Source organism: Mandrillus leucophaeus, unplaced genomic scaffold, assembly GCF_000951045.1.
Source record: "Mandrillus leucophaeus isolate KB7577 unplaced genomic scaffold, Mleu.le_1.0 Scaffold384, whole genome shotgun sequence".
Taxonomy (NCBI): Eukaryota; Metazoa; Chordata; class Mammalia; order Primates; family Cercopithecidae; genus Mandrillus; species Mandrillus leucophaeus.
Window position 1 is genome coordinate 555,534 of NW_012104076.1, and position 20,303 is coordinate 575,836.

At 32.4% G+C, this 20,303-nt stretch overlaps 1 protein-coding gene across 2 annotated transcripts in view; it reads right to left on the minus strand.

Annotated features, from left to right (window-relative positions):
• Positions 1-4,503: 4,503 nt before the first annotated feature.
• ZDHHC21 (zinc finger, DHHC-type containing 21) overlaps positions 4,504-20,303 on the minus strand; it is a 67,361-nt gene continuing 51,561 nt past the window's right edge. For both annotated transcript variants that reach the window (XM_011990851.1, XM_011990852.1), the window contains 2 exons: positions 8,606-8,649; positions 4,504-8,065 (listed from right to left, as the gene is read on the minus strand). In XM_011990851.1, coding sequence (XP_011846241.1) covers positions 7,933-8,065; positions 8,606-8,649 — 177 coding nt within the window. In that variant the 3' untranslated portion in view covers positions 4,504-7,932. The remainder of the gene's footprint in view (positions 8,066-8,605; positions 8,650-20,303) is intronic.

Genomic DNA, 20,303 nt, shown 5'->3' on the forward strand with positions numbered 1-20,303 from the left:
GTGATTATGGTAGAACAATATCCTAAGACTAGTAATCATGAATAATTATCCACATTGTATAAAATGTTTTAAAGTGACCTATTACATTGGTAGTGCTGAAATCTAGAATTTGGGTTAATTTTCATAAGTAAAAAAGGTAAGATGAGAAAAACAGTCCTAGGTTTTTAAAAAATATTTATTTAAAAATAAGATTTAAAAAAATACAGTACATAATACATTTTGAGAAGTAAAAATTCCACAATTTAAATTAAAAACAATCTGCAAAGAAAATAGAAATATTACGTGAATAAAACTAAATCACTACAATAAATTAAAAACAACAACATTGTTCTTAAGGTAGACACATGGTTTGATTTTCATATTAAGAACCAGTGTAGACTTTTCATCTAAACAAATACATATCAGCTGCATGGTTCCCACTTGTCATTTTCACCCATTTTACTCCCTCAATCTATTCTTATATCCCTCAACCACTATTTTCCCAATTACCATCAGCACGAGAAATGTTGGTGAAGATTTTCTTTAAATTCTCTTAGGGGAAAGACAAGGTAAAAATAAAAGACAATGCAAGGAAAAGAGCACTCAGATCTATACATATTATGCACTGAATAATAAAATGCTCGACAAATTTAAAAACAGGATCTTCCGATGGCACTTGGAACATACTACTATCAAAATAAAAGCATTTTAGGGATATAATACTAGACAGAACTTGGGGTTCACACACAATTTTAGGAGCCTCAAAAATAACACAGATTTTGGCTCTTCATTAAACTTGCCAGCCAGATCACACACAAAAAACACTAATTCCAGGGACACAAAGTGAGCTCATACAGCATGATCCATGTGTGCTCTGTCCTTCCAAGAGCCTATCTTTGTCTAATTTTTTTTCTTTAAAATGTTCATCTCTGGGAGACAGTGAATAGTGGTGAATTCTCTACTACTCAGTAACTTGAAAAAGTACTGCATTCAGCCACCTGCATTTAAACCATGCATAAACAAGCCAAATTACTCAGAATCAATATAGTGGCAACATAATCTAGGGAATATTGTTGGCAGATTAGAGAGAGACAATGTTGCTTCATCTCATTAGGCTTTCAAACAAATTTTGCTTTCACCTCTAATGATTACGTTCACCTAGATATCTACATATCGTTCAAATGATCTGAAGCCACATTTCACATAAACTTCAGACTTGATTCTTTTTTTCCATTCAGAATTCACTGCAAAACCATATACTGTATCTACATTCAAGGAGAGGTTGATTTTAGCTAACAATAATACAAAATATTTTCGAATGTGATTGTCTGCTTTTCCAATACACACACTGTCACCTTCTTGAGAGAATGATTAACCATTTTAGCTGCAGTTGTAAGGACACTGAGTGTTTTGAGAGTTTTAAAGGGAAAAATTTGGAACCAAAATAGTATACACAGCAGTATTACATTTGGACAATTACATTTGAAAGGTGTTTTAAATTACGAGTACACTTAAAGGGTGTTTTTCTTCATTTTTGTAAAACGAACTACTAAGCAAAATTAGTTTTAAAAATAATCTTACTCTAACTTTCTATGTAAAGTGAGCAATCATATCCAGACTTTTTTTTTTCATTAAGTTCAATTTTCTGTTATCAGTTTTGCTTAAATCAAGGTACATATGCATTTCCTCTTGGGAAAGCATCTCTCTCTCTCTGTCTCTCCGTATCTCTCTCTATATATATCTACACACACATATGTACACATACATATATTTTAAAGGTGGTCTTTTATCTTTGTTTGCAAAGTAGACAAATGGCAATATTATTCTTTAAAGCCACTAAAGATTACACACACACACACACATACACGCTGAATTCTTGATTTGTAATGAGAATGAACCCTTAACTCTTCATTTTAGTATTTTGTTTCAGTGTTCATTAAAGTGCCCAATAAGCTATATAGTTCATTTATATAAATTAAATATTAGAGTTCTTACTTTTTTATTCATTGTTGCAGAAATAAAACAACTTGTGAAAAGTGCTTCAATTATCTTTTGTAATTTCAGCCTATCAAACTACCTTTTAAAGTAGCCAAGCTATATTAAAATACAAAATTAAAATCCACACATGCCTAACTAAAAAACAGTCCAAGTGAGAAACATTTAAAATCCATTAAATTGCCACAGCGGCATGCAAAAAATAAGATCCGTTAATCAAACTGTTCTTAGTAACATTAAATTCTACTTTATAAACACACAATGATGTGAGAAGAAAACTCAGTCAACCCAAAAGAAAATTAACTCTTTGGTACAGGAATTAAAAATGTCACTCAATGCTAAAGTGAATAGCACCAGGATGTTTTACAGTTGTTGAGGTTATAAAACACTAACTTCAGGCACCAGTAGGTTAAAATATCATCCAATGCATACTGGCAAGAATATATAGCTTGCAATACGCAGATAAGCTTTCCCTTTAGTTAACAGCCTGCAAAATAAACCCTGTGTTTAGTCAAACAGGCAGGCGAAGCCACAAAAAAGCCCACAACTTTTGTTAAGCTATTTTGTCCACATCTTTGTTTATATATAAAGCTATCAATACCAAAAAAACCAGTGTTGAACTGTTATAAGCACGACATTACATGTTACAGATATTCAAAATACCAATACAAATGGAGACCTTCAGGGTATCAAGAACTCCAAAATATCCCAAATGTTAAAGTGAAAGCCACCCTTATATATTGTTTATTTTTCCTCTGGTGACAAAATTTTCTATATACTCAGTATCTTTTCTTTGCAGTAAAGATTTCCAGAAAAGGTACCAGTTTTTTCAAACTTTGGGCAAACTGTTCATTTCTCCTCTGCATTAAATAGCTGTGTTTTCCACATTATTTTTAACACTTCACGTTACCATACTCTACACAATTATAATATTTAAAACTAAAATATTTATTAAAGGCATCTGACGAACTGAAGAGAAACATTAATATAAATTCCTTAAGTTAAATAATTCAAACTAAATGTTTATATGCACTAACAACTCCTCCAATAAAAATGGTATAAATAAGAGATAAGGCTAAATGATTATAGCAAAGAGATTTTCTGATGTCAGAAACTGGCTCCAGTCAACTCTGTTGCTGAGATGCTGATTATTCATGCCCCATCTAGTCTTCTCTCCATCTTAGTAAGTTTTTGGATACTCACTACTCATTTGTACCTATTCTCTAGGATGGACAAGGCAAAAAGAACATAATAATAGTAAAAAACTGTAATGATAATGGAAAATACCAGTAATATCAATGACTTTTAAAATACCATTGTTATTTCTGTTTCAAACTAGCAGGCAGTATTGCAACATCTGAAAAACTGACAAAGATGTAGTAAGTTTTGTTGTTAAAAACTGCACAATGATAATAAAAGAAATCAGAGAAAAGCCACTTTCCTGAAGTTAAACCATCATCACCTCAAAAGCAGCAGAAATGCTAAATACCGATTAATACACAGAATTACAACATTGGTTCAAAACAGTTCAAGCAAGTTGGTTCTAATACTTTCTCACATTGTACTGTGGAATATTCTAGAATTCAACTGAGAATGACTAAATATAGAGCATAATGAAATTTGTGATTTATAGATAAATTCAGAGGATGATTTCTAGAGTAAAAGTTAACAAACTTGGGCATTAAATAACACATTCATTAATTATACAGTTAATACTAGCAAGTAGAACACATTAAATGTACATGGCTTATTTGCTACACTTACCAATACTTATGTTTTTTCAAAGCAGTAGCAGAGTTGTGTGAAAATCTAATATTTGTATCTATTAGCAAACTACTCAATGTTTATATGTGTGAATTTTATCAAATAAATTCTAGATATATCTATGTATATTAGAGGTCATGTCAGAAACTTATTTAATAAAGTAACTATAGGTTATTAAACTCGATAAACTTGAGCTAATCTACTGACACAGGAAGCGCAAGAGAAGCAGAGACTAGAGAAAAGTCCAGAGAGAGACTAGCAGCTCTGTTAATTAATATTAATGGCATATTAAACCAGAGCTTGATACATCGTGATTTTATAGCAATACATGTGAAAACACTCAAACTGCCCCAAGAACTAACACACAGAAAATTGTGTGCCATAATCTAAATCAATTCACACTTCCTGGTTTGAAATGTTGTCCTAACTGAAGTCTTTATGATTAGCATTCAGAATTAATACACCCTTTGGAGCAAAACATATCACCAACTAGTTACTTGTATGGAAGTGACTTGAACGTCTAACAAAGAATAGTTATCATTAGCCATCATACTTAGAGAAAAATGCCTCTATGCATTGGCAAAAATACAATGATGTTAATTCTGACAGACGTTTTAACTCAGCTGTTACAGTGAGCACTATGTATTATGTTCTCTTTCATTATTAAAAATAAACTATGTTTTTTTCTGAAAAAGAGTTAATATGTTAACTACAATTTAAAATAGCTATTTCTAATGTTAAGCACAAATATTTTTAATACAACTCTTAAGCAAAATAGTATTTTTATTATAAAGAAACATCAGCTAACTTGATATTTTTAACCTATAAGTCTGGGTTACAAAGTACCAATTGCTCTATAACTGAATGCCTACTGCTTGAGGGGTCCTGAACTCAGTTCATCTTTGCCTACAATCTTAAGCCTACATGAAGCCCATAAACATTTTTGTTTGAAGAAAACAACAGTGACAAATATGATTGTTAAGGAAGTGTAACTTACAGTATCTAGGTAAAAACCTTTCATTTCCAGAAGGCCGACAAATGACTTTACTGATGTAAAAACATCCTTTAACATACATTTTGCTTAAAATCAAATAGAACGTTTATAAAGAAATACTTCAGTCCAACATACATATTACATCAGTAATCTTACTGCTCACGATTATTTTCTAATGCCCAACACCTTTAGTTGTTTTCATAGTTATCCAGAATACATAATAAATTGGCTACTAAAACTATAGATATAACTCTGGGAAAGGTAAAAAAAAAAAAAAAAAAAGAACAAAGAAAAGAAAAGGAAAAGTATACAAAGAATCATTAATCTCTTAGTTATTTAAGGCATAAGTCAGTAAAAAAAATCATTTCAAAACTGAGTAAAATAAACTAAATGTAGTTTTTTAGATATTCATTAATAACAGTAAATGCTTGGTTGTCTTTGTAGCTACAATACATTTCTATGTTTTGTAATAAATTGGTCATTTTAAAGTAACAGCTTTTCCAATTCTAAGGAATTACTCTGCCAAAGTAAGGTTTAAAATAAAATACATAAAATAGCTTAGTTTATCCTAATCTAATATAAATTTGTGATTGACAGCAAGAATATAATGGGAACGAACACAAACGAAGCAAAGCAGTCATCACATTCTACGAACTAGAAATAACATCATAAAAACATGTTCATTTTCATAAAATTTTACATTTTTGTACATATACTCCTAAGTTTATACTTTTGATATGTTCAGAATGTGGCTATACTATTTACTTATGGGGCAGTAAATCTTTAGAGCCAGTATAATTACATCAATTAGCCAAAAGAGGGCGCAGAAAGAACACCAGTAGATATGCTTAGGAAACTGACAGTTGGTTTTTCTCTAGTGTAGTCTAACAAGAATTAACAATACCCACAGGAGGGTTAGGTATGCTAACTGGGGAATACTGAAAGTCACAGTGTAAGTATATATAGACATACTTTAATATACATTCTTATGTAAATATACTGATAGCATTTCTGCCATTCAAATAAAATAAGCATATGTTTTTCTAGTGTATTAGTGTGTAGTCCAATAATTTAAGGGAACTGACTACAGAGTGATCAGGCAGGAAAGGTAAAGAGGAAGAAGGAAAAGAATATGTCCTAGAAGTGGTAAATCTAGGAAAAACAAGAACACAAATCATCACAGTGGGAAAGAGACCCCGCCCAATACCTTTCAGTGTACCTACTGCTACTACAGGAAGTATAAATCAGCTACAAAGTTCTTTAGGGGATCTTCACTTGGTTCTGCTGTTTTCTCAAGGTCCTTATTTGAAAGGAATGTATACAATATAAGGCATTCAACTGATATCTACCTACATTATCTATATATTACTTCCTTATAAAAGTTCTGTCACCAGGCCAAATGGTGGCCAAATAGCTTGCACAAATTCCAACCCATTTGCCTGACAGTAACATTCTAATTTTGTGTTTCACTAAGCTTTATAAATATATTTCTTCTATTTAATTTACTACGTCTCTTTTCAGTACCAATAAATACGTTCGTCTGCCACTTCAGAGTTTGTAAGTAATAAAGTATTCCAATTAGAACATGAAAAACATGATATTGACATCTCTGAGAAGTACTCTATTATTTCAGAATATGCTACAAGATATTTACAATTTCTGAAAGAACTAACCACAGTATAGCCAACTGGCTAACAATGGTAACCTTCTGTTTAATTATTTCCCAGGTATTGTTCCTTACTTTCAAAATTAACTAAAAGAAAATATTAGCATGGTTCATGAACAGTAGACTTTTTCAATCTTCTCTTCAAGGGAAAGACTGTGAGTACATAAATTTTTTAAAAACATATATGAGTTTTGCAGTATTCTAATGGAAAAAAATTAAAAGCTGAGTTTTCAAAGCATGCTAAATGTCTTTTCATACAAATGTTCTATGCCTTGCGAGAGAACATCACTATTAGTAATTTACATTTGTATAAGGTTAATGATAAACACAGATCATTGTATTTTCTTATTTTAGGGTCACTTCCTAACACTAGCTACTAGTAAAAGGTCTCTCAATGCAAATTAGAGCCGGCCAATTAAAATTTAATTTGAATTTAGGGATTATTAAAGGTAAACAAAGTTAGTGACTTTTTTCAGTAGTAGCTTCCTATAAATAAAATTTCTATATGAGTTGGCCAATATATATAAACCTTCAATGTGAAATTTTACATCTACTAGTACATAAATAAAAGTAAAAAGTATAATCTTTTCAAAAGCACAATATTCCTCTTTATACTGTACATTACATATTATCTAGTTATACCAGTATTTTAAAAACATATGCATTCTAATATAACTGCACTAGAAAAGGTAATTGTGAAGTTATTGCAAATTCTCTCCCCTTTTTGCTCATTAAAATCTTAGGGTAAAATAGGAATACATGCCCACCGATCAGGAGTTCTCCTGGGAGCAAATATTTCAATCACAATCAATAATTACAACAGTAATGGTGAAAACTGAAAAATTATTGTGAAAAAATTTTTAACATTTCCTTTATAGTAAGGTAGGTAGTTGGTGTTTTACTTCAGTGGTCCTTTAATGTTGGTTTTGGTGAAGAAAAAAGAAGAAAATATAAGAAAGCCACTCCTAAGAAACCAATGCCTGTTTTTTGTTGCTGCTGTTCACTCCTATTGCTGCTGCATTTTTAAAAATGTTGCAGCACATTTAAAAGGAAAGGTTATTTTAAATTGGATTTGAAAAATAAAATTTACCTATATTATAAGAAGGTGTATCAACTTTTGTAAAACCTGAATAATTAAACTTAGATTTGGTTACTGTTTAAAAGTGAAAATTTTAAAAAAAAATCTGAAATTTACCATAAATTAGAATCTGTAACACTGTCAGTACTAAAAGAAATTATGTACAATTATTTCATCCTAATCACTGCCTTTTGAGTTTAATAACAAAAGCATTTAAATAAATCCCTGTGGAAAGCTAATTTGAAAGTAAACATGCTTTAAAACTTAAATATAGATCTCGTATTAGTCCCACAACAGGATCAAGATCACTATTAACATAAAGCCTGGGGCACATTATGATGCCTAAGATTGGTGGGTGGATTTTAATTGACTTGAAGACTGTCATAGTTCTATTATCATAAAACCTGTAACGCATTTCCAGCATGGAGGACCCATCTGTGCCCACCATCCATCTGTTTAGACATGATTGGCAAAGTGGTAGGGAACTCGCAGTGGTTGCCTCTGCCTGAAAGGAATGAACCACAGGATCTTCCAACGAGTGCCAAAAACTTCTGAGAAGGTCTGCTGCCATGGCTTTCGGGGCCTCGATCTACAGAAGACAGCATTATTAGTGAAAGACAGCACTCCCATGGTGCACTTCAGTCAGCTAAAACAATACAGGTTGGCTGGGGATCCATTACTGGACTCTGATGAATTGTGTCCCAGCATCATAAATACAGCTTTTCTTTCATTATGGCATGCAGCTGAGTTTTAACTCTGGATAGCAGATATTGTATCTGTGTCGTCAATCAACCGAGCACAACTTTTGAAGCAGAGGAAAATCTCAGGATTAACAGAATGTGTGTCAACAACACAGTAGCAAATCTCTTTTGATGTACTTTCAGGACAAATAATTTAACTTACTTTAGTTAGACAAGGCACAAGAATGATCAGCACTTTAGTGTGAAAACTATCATGGCTGGAAAACCCCTACTGTAAGACTGGGGTAGGCTTGTCTAGCACAGGCCTCAGACAAGGCACCAAAAAAAGCCATCATTATATTATCTTTCTACTACATGCACATATTTCTCAAATATGTCCAGTTCTTTCCATTTTTAAATAATACTATATACTTCAGTTTTATACTTACATATCTTCACAACAGTTTGACATCTTTTCAATAGATGTTGTATCCTATTAAAAATAAAAAATTATATTCAGATGTAACAAAGTCATTAAGTCTTTATTCTGTATCCATTCTATGATGTTTTTAATCTTATTCCAAGAATATTCTAAAGATTTAAACAGTTTATATACATGAGTATTATGAATTTTAAATGATCTTTCATACATTGCTGGAATCCCCTTGGAAAACCAAAATCAACATTATATTATGCAAAAAAAAACCTATTTAAATACAAAAACCTCACAAAAATTGTGAGAGTATCACTTCATTAAAATATAACCTTTTATTACACTTGCTTTCTTGATGATTCCTCTGAAAGTCTACAATCTACTTTCAATTTAACTGTTAGTGAATATGCATTAAAAAATAAATAGTAAAATGACATATGAAATAAACTAATGAACAGAAAACTGCCTAAGAGAGTGCTACTGGTTCTAGGTTTCTGTAAACAACAACAAAATTCAACAAGGCAATCTATGAATTTGCCATATTACAACATCTATTATTCTGAAAACTAAACTGACCAGAGTTCTTTTTTAGCAGAAAAATACCTTTTTCATAATATAATTCCCTAATTGTATGCTTTCTATAAGGCTCTAACACAAATATGTGTAAAAAAAAAAAAAAAAAAAAGAAAAAAAATTCAACAAACAGAAGATCGCTTCTAGAAATGCTGGTTTAATTTGTGTTATCAGAAGACTTATCATTAGACTGGTAAATTGTTATAAGTAATAGCCAAATAATCAAAATACAAATTACACAATCTTATTTTTAGGTATTTATTTGTATTTTAAATATACTTTGAAACAGTGCAAAAGAGTACATTCATTCAAATACACCAAAAGCTGGAGAAGTTTTCCTCTTTTTATCCCTTACTTTACCTTAACACTTTGTTTACACATAAGTAGACTTATTAAGCAGTACGATTCATGCGAACACTTGTGGCTACAAGTAAAATCCCAAGAACTTATTTGGCTGTAAAACTTTTCCAATGATGCTAATAAACAGCACTTTCACTCAAAAACAACTCTTTAGAGATGTTAAATAAATAGCTCATAATATTAAATTCTCATTATGAATAGTTGCATAACTACAGTTAGCCTATATAAGAGAAAATTGATCTACTTTTAAGATAACTAATAACCAATAACAGAGTTTCATTTACAGACTTTCCAGGAATTTTTTTAAAGTTATAGATTAGCTACATATTCTATATTCATTAGTTTTCCTATGAAGCTTTGTAATTCAAGGTATCCAGTGACAATTCTATTAATAATTAACCTTTCTCAGCTCTGTTGTAATTTCCTCAAAATGTCTTACTTTATGAAAACACAGTCTACAAACATATGAGAACACTGATTAGGGTCTCAGAGGAAATTTGGGCTTCAGGTTCCACATTTGTAAAGGAAGTAAGTGAAGTCATTTTAATTGTTTCTTAGAGTTTTGATAGTGACACATTGTTCCAAAGCAATTAAAACAGCTTGTGCAAAAGTACAAAGAAAAAGATGACATAGAAGTCAAAGAGAAAGATGAAATAGAATAGCTATTAGGAAACGTATATGAATGGCCTAAGATCACAGATGTGGACAACACTTAAAAACTATAAAGTATTCCATGGTGTATAAGGCAAATGCAAGGTCAGACTACTCTCACCAGCTAAGATTAAGGGCAATTTTTACTATGCAGAAATTACAACTTGCTTAAAATCCTAAGGGATTTATTGGTGGCATTAAAAAAATCTACTTTAAAGATTTCAGATTTAGATTTCATACAGAAAAAGCTTTTATTTTCAAGTGTTTTTGATACCTTTCTTGAATCTGTTTTGGGAAATAACTAGAATACTATCTATCAAATCATCATAAGCATGGTTATTCGGTTATTCTTTCAAACAATGTGATGTTTACCATTACTTTATGAGTAGGATTTGTGAGGTTGGCCAAAATAGGCTATTTTTTTCCTCTAGAAATGGCAAATGCTCATCTCTCTGTAATTCTGCTATCCAGAACACTGTTATAAGTACAATTTGTATTTTGGTAACCAAACATGTCATCAAGTTTTTGCACTGGTGCTTACATATAACATACCCAGAGCAATACAAATTAGGCTATCACATTCACTAGCAGGACAGAAACAGCAAACTAGAAGAGGACAGGAGTTACTACTATCAAGAATACGAAAAACCACAAGTTATCCTCAAGTGTCAAATTAAGTTTAATATACTTTTGGACTAAAAAAACACTAAAATAATTAAAATATTTTGATGTAGATAACTTCATTCGATACTAAAGACTCAACACAGTGCTCATCATGAAAGGACTAATAAGATAACTATTATGCTCAAGGAGTTTAAATACAAAGTATAAGTTCTTGGTTATATGTAAAACTCAGCTATCCAAAGAAATTCATTTGTCCAGGAATGATAACAAACAAGTTTTTACTATGTGTTGTCTATAAGAACACTTTTATTTATAAATATTTACACCTTGATTACAGTCTAATGATCAAAATATCTAAGACTTTCCTCAGTCTACATGACCAAGATATATGAGAATGATGTACTATTTTAAAAGCTGGACGTCCTTAAAAATAATGAAATAGAAACAGCAAGACATACAGAAATATAGGCCCTACCTATTTTATCTAATATTTTATCTTCTGATGGGTGGTCTTACCTAAGAAATTATTTTTCAGGCCTAGTCTAAAAAGTTATGTTGACTATTGAAACTGCATCCTAAGTAGTAAAATTATACCTGGAATAGGGGGGGGAAGTTCCTAAGAGAAAGGGAGAAAGTGGTATCTCTTGGCTTGATGTTAGGAAAATGAGAGGTTGCAAGGGGGGCGGGATAAAGAGCAAGAATTTATCACCAGAGGTTTCCTGGTTAACAGACCTGAGAACCCAGTCCTCTCGGCATAGAGCGCTTGATGATACAATCCATCCAACTAACTCATCCTGTTTTGAGTTCATTCTCACCAAGCAACACTTTGCCACATATGTTGTCATACAGGAGAAAGAATGTGCTGAAGAGTCCTTTGGCACACCTGACAATCGCACATAAAGGAACAAACAATCTGTTATATGACTATCTCTTTTGAGTCTGGAAGTAAGAGCCATTGCCTCTGGACCTGTTTAACCCTGCAAACAATTTCAAAATGGAGTTTCTAGATCTGCCAAACTGCAGACCTGAGGAAAGTAAAACAATTATTTTTGTTAGACTCCTTGAAAACAGTTCAATCTAACTTCAGTTATCCCCTGCATTCTTTATTATTATAGATCTCGTTGATGCTTCTAAGTCTGCTACACATAGTCACCTAATGACTCTACAGTGATTTAATCTAGAGTTTAAAACACTGTTCTATACACAAAATCAACTCAAAATGGATCAAAAACTTCAATTAAGACCTGATCCTATGAAACTACTGGGAGAAAACATGGAGGAAATGCTTTATGACATTGCCTGGATAAAGATTTTTTAGGTAAGACATAAAAAACAAAGGCAACAAAAACAAAAATAGAGAAATGAGATTACATCAAACAAAAAAGCTCTGCGCAGCAAAGGAAACAACACAGTGAGTGGCTGGGTGTGGTGGCTCATGCCTGTAATTACAGGATTTTGGGAGGCAGAGGCAGGTGGATTGCTTGAGGCCAGGAGTTCAAGACCAGCACAGCCAATATAGTGAGGCCCTGTCTCTACAAAAACAAAAGAAAGACCTTTAAAAAAATAGAAGGTATGGCATGGTGGCATGTGCCTGTAGTCCTCGCTACTCAGGGGACTTAGGTGGGAGGTTTGCTTGAGCCCAGAAGTTCAAGGCTGCAGTGAGCTATGATCATGCCACTGCACTCCAGCTTAGGTGATAGAGTGAAATCCCATCTCTTAAAAAAAAAATACATTGAAGAAACAACCTAAAGAATGGAAGAAAATCTCTGCAACTATACATCTGACAAGGGGGTAATACACAGAATACATAAGGAACACAAACAACTCAACAGAAAAATAAAAGAGAGAGAAAAGAAAAAAAATCTGATTCTAAAATAGAGAAAAGATTATACAAATGACCAATAGGTATATGAGGAAATGTTCAACACCACTGGTCATCAGAGAAACGTAAATTAAAAACCACAATGGGAAATCATGTCATCCCAGCTAGAATTATCCCAGGGTATTATCAAAAAATACAAAAGGTAAATGTTGGCAAGGATGTGGAGAAAAGGGAACCCTTACACAGCCTGGGGAAGAAACCTTACTCCTGTTGGGGAAAATGTAAATCCATACAGCCATTATAAAAAAACAGTATGGAGGCACCTCAAAAAGTTAAAAATAAAACTTCTGTATGATCCAGCAATCACAGCACTGGGTACACAGTCAGCCCTCCATATTTGTTGGTTCTGTAGCTGTGATTCAATCAACCATGGATCAAAAATATTTTAAGAAAAACTGTTTTTAAAAATTTAAAAAAATACAGATAAAAATAATATAGTTTAACAACTATTTACACAGTATTTACACTGTATTGGGTATTATAAATAATCTAGAGGTGATTTATAGTATAAGGGAAGATGTCCATAGGTTATAAGCAAATACTATACCATTTTACAAAAGGAACAGGAGCATCAGTGGATTCCGATATCCCTGCGGGGTCCAGAAATCAATCCCCTATGGAGAGTGAGGGACAACTGTATATTCAAAGGAATAAAATCAGTATGTCAAACTCCCATGCTTATTGCAGCACTCTTCACAATAGCCAAGATATGGAATCAACCTGTGTCTAACAGCAGATGAATAAAGTAAATATGGTATATATACACACTGGAATACTAATCAGTCATAAAAAAGAATGAAGTATGATCATTTGCGATCACATGGATAAATGAAATAAGTCAGTTACAGAAAGACAAATACTGACTGTTCTCACTCATATGTAGAATCTTTAAAAAGTTGATCTCATAGAATTATGAATAGAACAGTAGTTAGCAGAGACTGGGGAGGGTAGAAAGAAGGTAAGGATGGGGAAGAGGATGGTCAATGAGTACAAAGTTACAATTAGAAAGGAGTAACAAATTGTGGTGTTCTATTGCACAGCAGTGTGATTACAGTCAATGAGAAGGTACTGTTTATCTCAGAATAGCTTGAATATAGGATTTCGGATGTTCTCACCAAAAATAAATCATAAATGTTTGAAGTGATGGATAAGTTCATTACTGATTTGATCATTACATTATGTATAAAAATATTGAAACATCACATTGTACCCTGTAAATATGTACAATTATTATATATCAATTAAAAATAAAAAAATTGAAAACACTACTCAGGCAAGTGTTTCACAATTCGAGATTTGCCTGCTTTATCTATTACTAATTTATATTAATTCTAAGAAAGACTTTCATTTCACTTCTTAGCACCTCTGATTAGTTATGAACAGTAGCTCATTTAACTTTAAATTTTTCCATAGCACTTAATTAGCAGCACATATTGTACAAAATGGTCAACTTAATATAAATTTGCGGCACTAAACTAACTGGACATGAAGAAATAGCATGATTTCTTCTTTTTAGTTTTGTTTTCAATCAAAAGAGGGAAATGTTCTGTTAATCTCAGCTCTCTCTGTCTTCCTTTTAAGTCAGAACTACTTTCCTCACTTCAAATGAATGGTTCTTTAAGCACCCATTTTCAACAAAAGACCAGCTATGTCTTTTATTAGGGATCTGAAGTTCACATAAACATCTAATCAATCATAGAACAAAAGTGAGAAGGCAACAGATCTTATATTTATAGACACTGAAAATCTCTTTCCAAAATAATCCCCCCACTTCTCTTAATCACGCCACTTTCTGACTATACAACCTAAAGAAAATTGCTAAAACTCCATACCTCCACTTCCAAATAATAACGCTTACCTCATAGGTTTTTGCGGGGATTAAATGAGTTAATAATGTCAAAACTCCTTAAACTCCTCAATAAATGGCAGTCTTAGATTTTAGTGATATTGCCTACTACCTACTTTCTGAGACAGCTTGGAAATAAATACCTCAATTACCTCAAAATGTAACTTTTCAACATTATGTTTAAACACACAAACAAGTGGTTTTATAATGAAAAATAAAACAATAGGGACTACAAGAGACTACACATATAAAATCCTATGCCCTCTAAGAGCTTGTAATCCAGTTGAAAAAACAAGTCCTAAACACGTAAACCATGATGCATTTATTCATTTATTCATCTATCAAAAATTTACTAAGTATCTATTATGACACAGTCCTTAGCATCATGGAACTTACAATCTAGTAAAAGTAGTCAAGTATACAAGAAATAATTATATAGGAATATAGAGAGAAAGCCAGCGAGGATGATTATACACAATAATGTTTTGTATAAATAAGTCTTACACTAATTAGAATATTTGGAACAGCTGAAAAACTATGTTTATAATCAAAACTCAAATTTAAGTACTCTTACACTTTTAACACCAAAATTATACTTTGATAAGATTTTTGGTTATTAGTAGAAATAAGATGGGTACTTAATATGCCCCTTTGGCTGAGATTCAGGGAATAACGTATCAATAAAATGTACATAAATTATTGTGCTGAAATACCATAAGCAAACCATAAATATAAGATTCACTGCTTTCTGCAATCCTATGTTTTAATGTCAGATTGAATATCTGTGTGGATTTAAATCATGAAATATAAAATGAATGTCTAGGAAAAATGGTTAGTAAAAGGAAAACCCATAAATGTTTAGTTTTCTTACCAACATTTTTTAAGCATCTATTTAATCACTCAAGCAATTAGTAGTGATTTAAGAACATACAAATTATAGAAAAAGATTTGTTTTTAATTACTTTTATCAAAAATACTTCAAAGCAGTTTACTACACTGAGCAAAGAGAAATTATGCAATATAAATATGCTTTTACATAGGAACATGTGTATGGTAAAGAGTAATCCAATTCCACACATCACAATTATCAAAATAATTTTGATAATTCTTTTTTAGAAACAGTATTTCATGTAAGTATGAAATGTAACTTGGTATTTAAACAAATGCCCTTGGCAAGGGGGAAGCTACTTTTTAATAAACTTATCATATACAAAATTCTAAAAAATATTACACCCAATTTTACTGTATGACATTAAAAGCATATTTAAAAAGAAGGGACATTTTAAATTTTAATTAACTTTCTGGATTTTAAAAAAGCTATAAAATCTTTCATATAATATTACAATTACTATATTAGAAATACATTTATTTTGTTTTTATCAAGCAAAAATTCAGAGGAAAACAAAAATGGTATACAGAGCTTCCTTTATAGAAGTATAAGTGAGCTGGGGTCAATATAATTAGCACTGATGTTCATGTCTGCAATGCTGACCTGGAGTTGGGCAGATCAAACATAATTGTTATAAAGAGTTTACTGAATGCTGTTAATTCAAAACAACTTGGCAGAATACTAGGCAAAATTTATAGGGATTAATAATTTCAGGACTACATTTCTGTGTATAGATTAAAAGGCAAGTAAATCAACTAATTGATTAGTAAAATGATGTTTAGTAGTCTCCTTTAAACTGATTTAACATTTTGAACATAAGATACTTTTCATTGAGTAAGATAACCACGTTAAAATGGTCACCCCTGCATTTATGATTTCTCCTGTAGTTACCTAAGTAAATATTAACTTTATGAGTTAAATATGAGCCAGTATTTTTGGGAGAAAATATTTTCTTCTTAATTTGAAAAGCTTTGATTTAAGCTATCTTCAGCAATTCAAATAGACTCCAACAATAGTACCTGTGAAACCAAATGCAAAAATCACTATATTTTTGTTTGAGAATTTACTCTTTTTCAAAATTGCAACTAAATACATCTGTCTCACCCTACCCCCAACCTCACCACAACTGAGAAAATCTCCAGAGACATCATCAAAAGCTTACACTATTATATAAACTTCACAGAGCCCAGAAAACAAAAATGCTTGTATATAAAATTTAGATAAACTGTCAGAGCAGTGTCATGGTACACAATAGCTCACTGTCAGAACCTCACCAGAATGTGCTGTACCAGCTGTTACAGCACTTCTTGATTAATTCTCTCCAAGCCCAGTGACTGAAAACATGACGAATACAACCATCCAGCACTATCAGTATTGGCGCTCATCAGAATGGACATTATTGTTGGCTATGTGTGAACTACTGCTCAATAACTCAGACAACATCAATTACATTAATAACATCACTATCCATTTCATTCAGAAATAGCAAAAAAAAAAAAAAAAAACAGGCTAAACAGTCTGAAGTCTAAAAAATAATTTGACTAACCTGTTTCCCTTAGAAGTAGATTGATTTGAAAACAATTTTATTTCAATATAAATTGTAGTAAAAATGCACAAACATGTAAATTTGAATCCTGTTTAAAATTAAATCGAAAAATAATCACAAGTAATCCTTTTGAATTGGGCTTCAGATTAGTCTATTTAACAGAAACATCTGGTTGTGTTTTATCTTTTAACCTTGAAAATGAGATTAGAAATCCAGTATTTTTAAGTTAAAGTAATTTCTAATTATTTTATCTGGGTCACAGATAATCTACTCTTGCTAGGTCTAAAATGACATCAGATTATCACTGCTATGATTATCCTGTTACCTTCCACTATCAATAGGAAGATGAGATTTTTCTTCCTATACATGAAATAAATGATTTATTTATTCCAAGCAAAAATGAATAATGGTAAAAAATTACTGAAAACTGATATGCCACTTCCCTGAAATCTCAAGCTAAACCCCAAAGAGATAGCGCTTATTTTGCTTGTTTGACATCTAATAGGTCTATATTCAAGCTATGCAATAAAATAGTGTATGTAATGAAATGATATCCATATCAGTAGCTTCCCAAAATGCCTCTAGGATCTGTAGGGTTCAAGAGTAGGGGAAGAAGTAAGACTGCAATGGAAGGATTAAGTTTAACTGTGATTCTTTCTCCCACTTCTTTCTTATGCTACCTAACAAATTCATCACTTAACACTGTAAAGAGAGATCTATGGATTCAAATTATGACAAAAACATGTGCAGATGTAAAATTTCTTGTAATCTTAATTTTATCACAAAACAGCAAACTTATTTTATAAAGTAAGCATAATCTATATTTTAACTTAATTAAAATATTAAATCGTATTAAAGTGCTAATAATTCATTAGATTTAAAATTAAACACTGAATGCATTAGACTTTTAAATAATCAAGCCTCAAAGAATCTTAAATCAATGTGAGGAGGAGTGTACTCTGGAAATCCTTTTTAATTTTTTTTAAACGCTAAAAGGATAATGCTTGAGGTTCACTATGAAATCCCAGCCAAAGAGATTTAAAAATTTATTGTAATTCTAAAAAGTACTTGTATTCAAGAGAAAGTAAAGTGACTAAGGGTTAGGATAACAAATACAATATATCCTCTCTCTTGCTTTCTTTCTTAATCATTCTTTTTTGAATGTTTCACAGAGGTATAATTGCTATAAACAACAGCACTGTCTGGTACAGTGCTCCGAGAGGGTACTACGTATATGCAGAAAGAGATGAAACTTTTGGAGTAAGCATTATTTAACAAATGTGGTTTCTACTCAGTTTTAGAAATATCACATCATAACCGAATCTCTCTACCTGAATAAAATATGATGTTGTTCAACACTACAGAAAAAAAAAAATACTCTTGCTATTTGAGAATTAACATGTTGATAGAAGACAACAGAGTCAGAATCAAACCTGATAATATAAAAACCATAAATAACTTACAGAAACACCTCGAAGATATTGCAAGTTTGGTTCTAAACAATGAAGCCAGTATTGCAATAAAGCCAGTAACAAAAATTTTTCGGTTTCTCACTGCATATAAAAGTTATGTTTATGCTATGCTCTATTAGGTGTACAACAGCATTATGTCTAAAACACAATGTACATACCTGCCTTAAATTAAAAATACTTTATTGCTAAAAAATGCTAATGATCATTTGAATCTTCAGGGAGATGTAATATTTTTGCTGATGGGGGTCTTGCCTCCAAGTTGATAGCTTCTGATTGGCCAGGGTGGTGGCTGCTGAAGGCTGGGGTGGCTGTCACAATCAAAACAATAAACCGGTGGCTCACACCTGTAATCCCAGCACTTTGGGAGGCCGAGGCAGGCAGATCACAAGGTCAAGCGATTGAGATCATCCTGGCCAACATGGTGAAACCCCATCTGTACTAAAAATACAAAAATTAGCTGGTGTGGTGGTGCACACCTGTAGTCCCAGCTACTTGGGACTAAACCCGAGAGACAGAGGTTGCAGTGAGCTGAGATCATGCCACTGCACTCCAGCCTAGTGACAGAGTGAGACTCCGTCCCAAAACAAGCAAAAAACCAATAAAATCTGCTGCATAGGCTGACTCTTCCTTCCATGAAAGATTTCTCTGTAGCATGTGATGCTATTTGATAGCACTTTACCCACAGTAGGACTTTGTTCAAAAATTTGGAGTCAATCCTCTCAAATACTGCCACTGCTTTACCAACTAAGTCTGTATATTCTTCCAAATCCTTTGTTGTCATTTCAATAATGTCCACAGTATCTTCACTAGGAGTAAACTCCATCTCAAAACATCACTTTTCAGGCTCATCCATAAGAAGCAACTTCTCATTCATTCAACACTGATCACGAGATTGTAGCAATTTGGTCACATCTTCCACTTCTTATTTCTCTTGTTATTTCTAACACATCTTTAGTTACCCCCTCCACTGAAGTCTTGAACCCTTCAAAGTTAACCATGAAGTTTAGAATCAACTTCTTCCAAACTCCTGTTCATATTGCTATTTTGTTCCCCTCCCATGAATCACAAATGTTCTTAATGGCATCTAAAATAGTAAATCTTTTCCAGGTTTTCAATATACCTTCTCCAGATCCATCACATGAATCACTATCTATAGCAGTCATAGCCCATCAAACATGTTTGTTAAATGGTAAGACTTAAAAGTTGAAATTACTACTCCTGATCCATGGCATGCAGAACAGATGTAGCAGGCATGAAAACAACATTAATCTCCTTGTATATCTTCATCAGAGCTCTTGAGTGACTTGATGCATTGTCAATGACCAGTAATATTATGAAAGGAACTCTTTTTCTGAGCAGTAGGTCTCAACAGTGGGCTTAAAATATTCAGCAAACCATGCTGTAAACAGATGTGGCTGTCACTTAGGCTTTGTTTTTCTATTTCTAGGGCAAAGGCAGAGTAGATGTAGCATAATTCTTAAGAGTCTAGGATTTTGGGGATGGCAAATGAGCACTGGCTTCAACTTACAGTCACCAGCTGCATTTAACCCTAACAAGAGAGTCAGCCTGTCCTGTCCTTTGAAGCCTTGAAGCCAGGCATTGACTTTTCCTCTGTAGCTACAAAAGTTCTACATGGCATCTTCCTCCAATAGAAGGCTGTTTTGTGTACACTGAACATCTGTTGTTTTGTGTAGCCACCTTCATTAATCATCTTAGATCGTTTGGATAATTTGTTGCAACCTCTACATCAGCACTTGCCACTTCACCTTGCATTTTTTATGTTATGGAAATGACTTCTTTCCTTAAGCCTTAAGAACAAACTTCTGCTAGCTTCCAACTTTTCTTCTGCAGTTTCCTCACCTCTCCCAGCC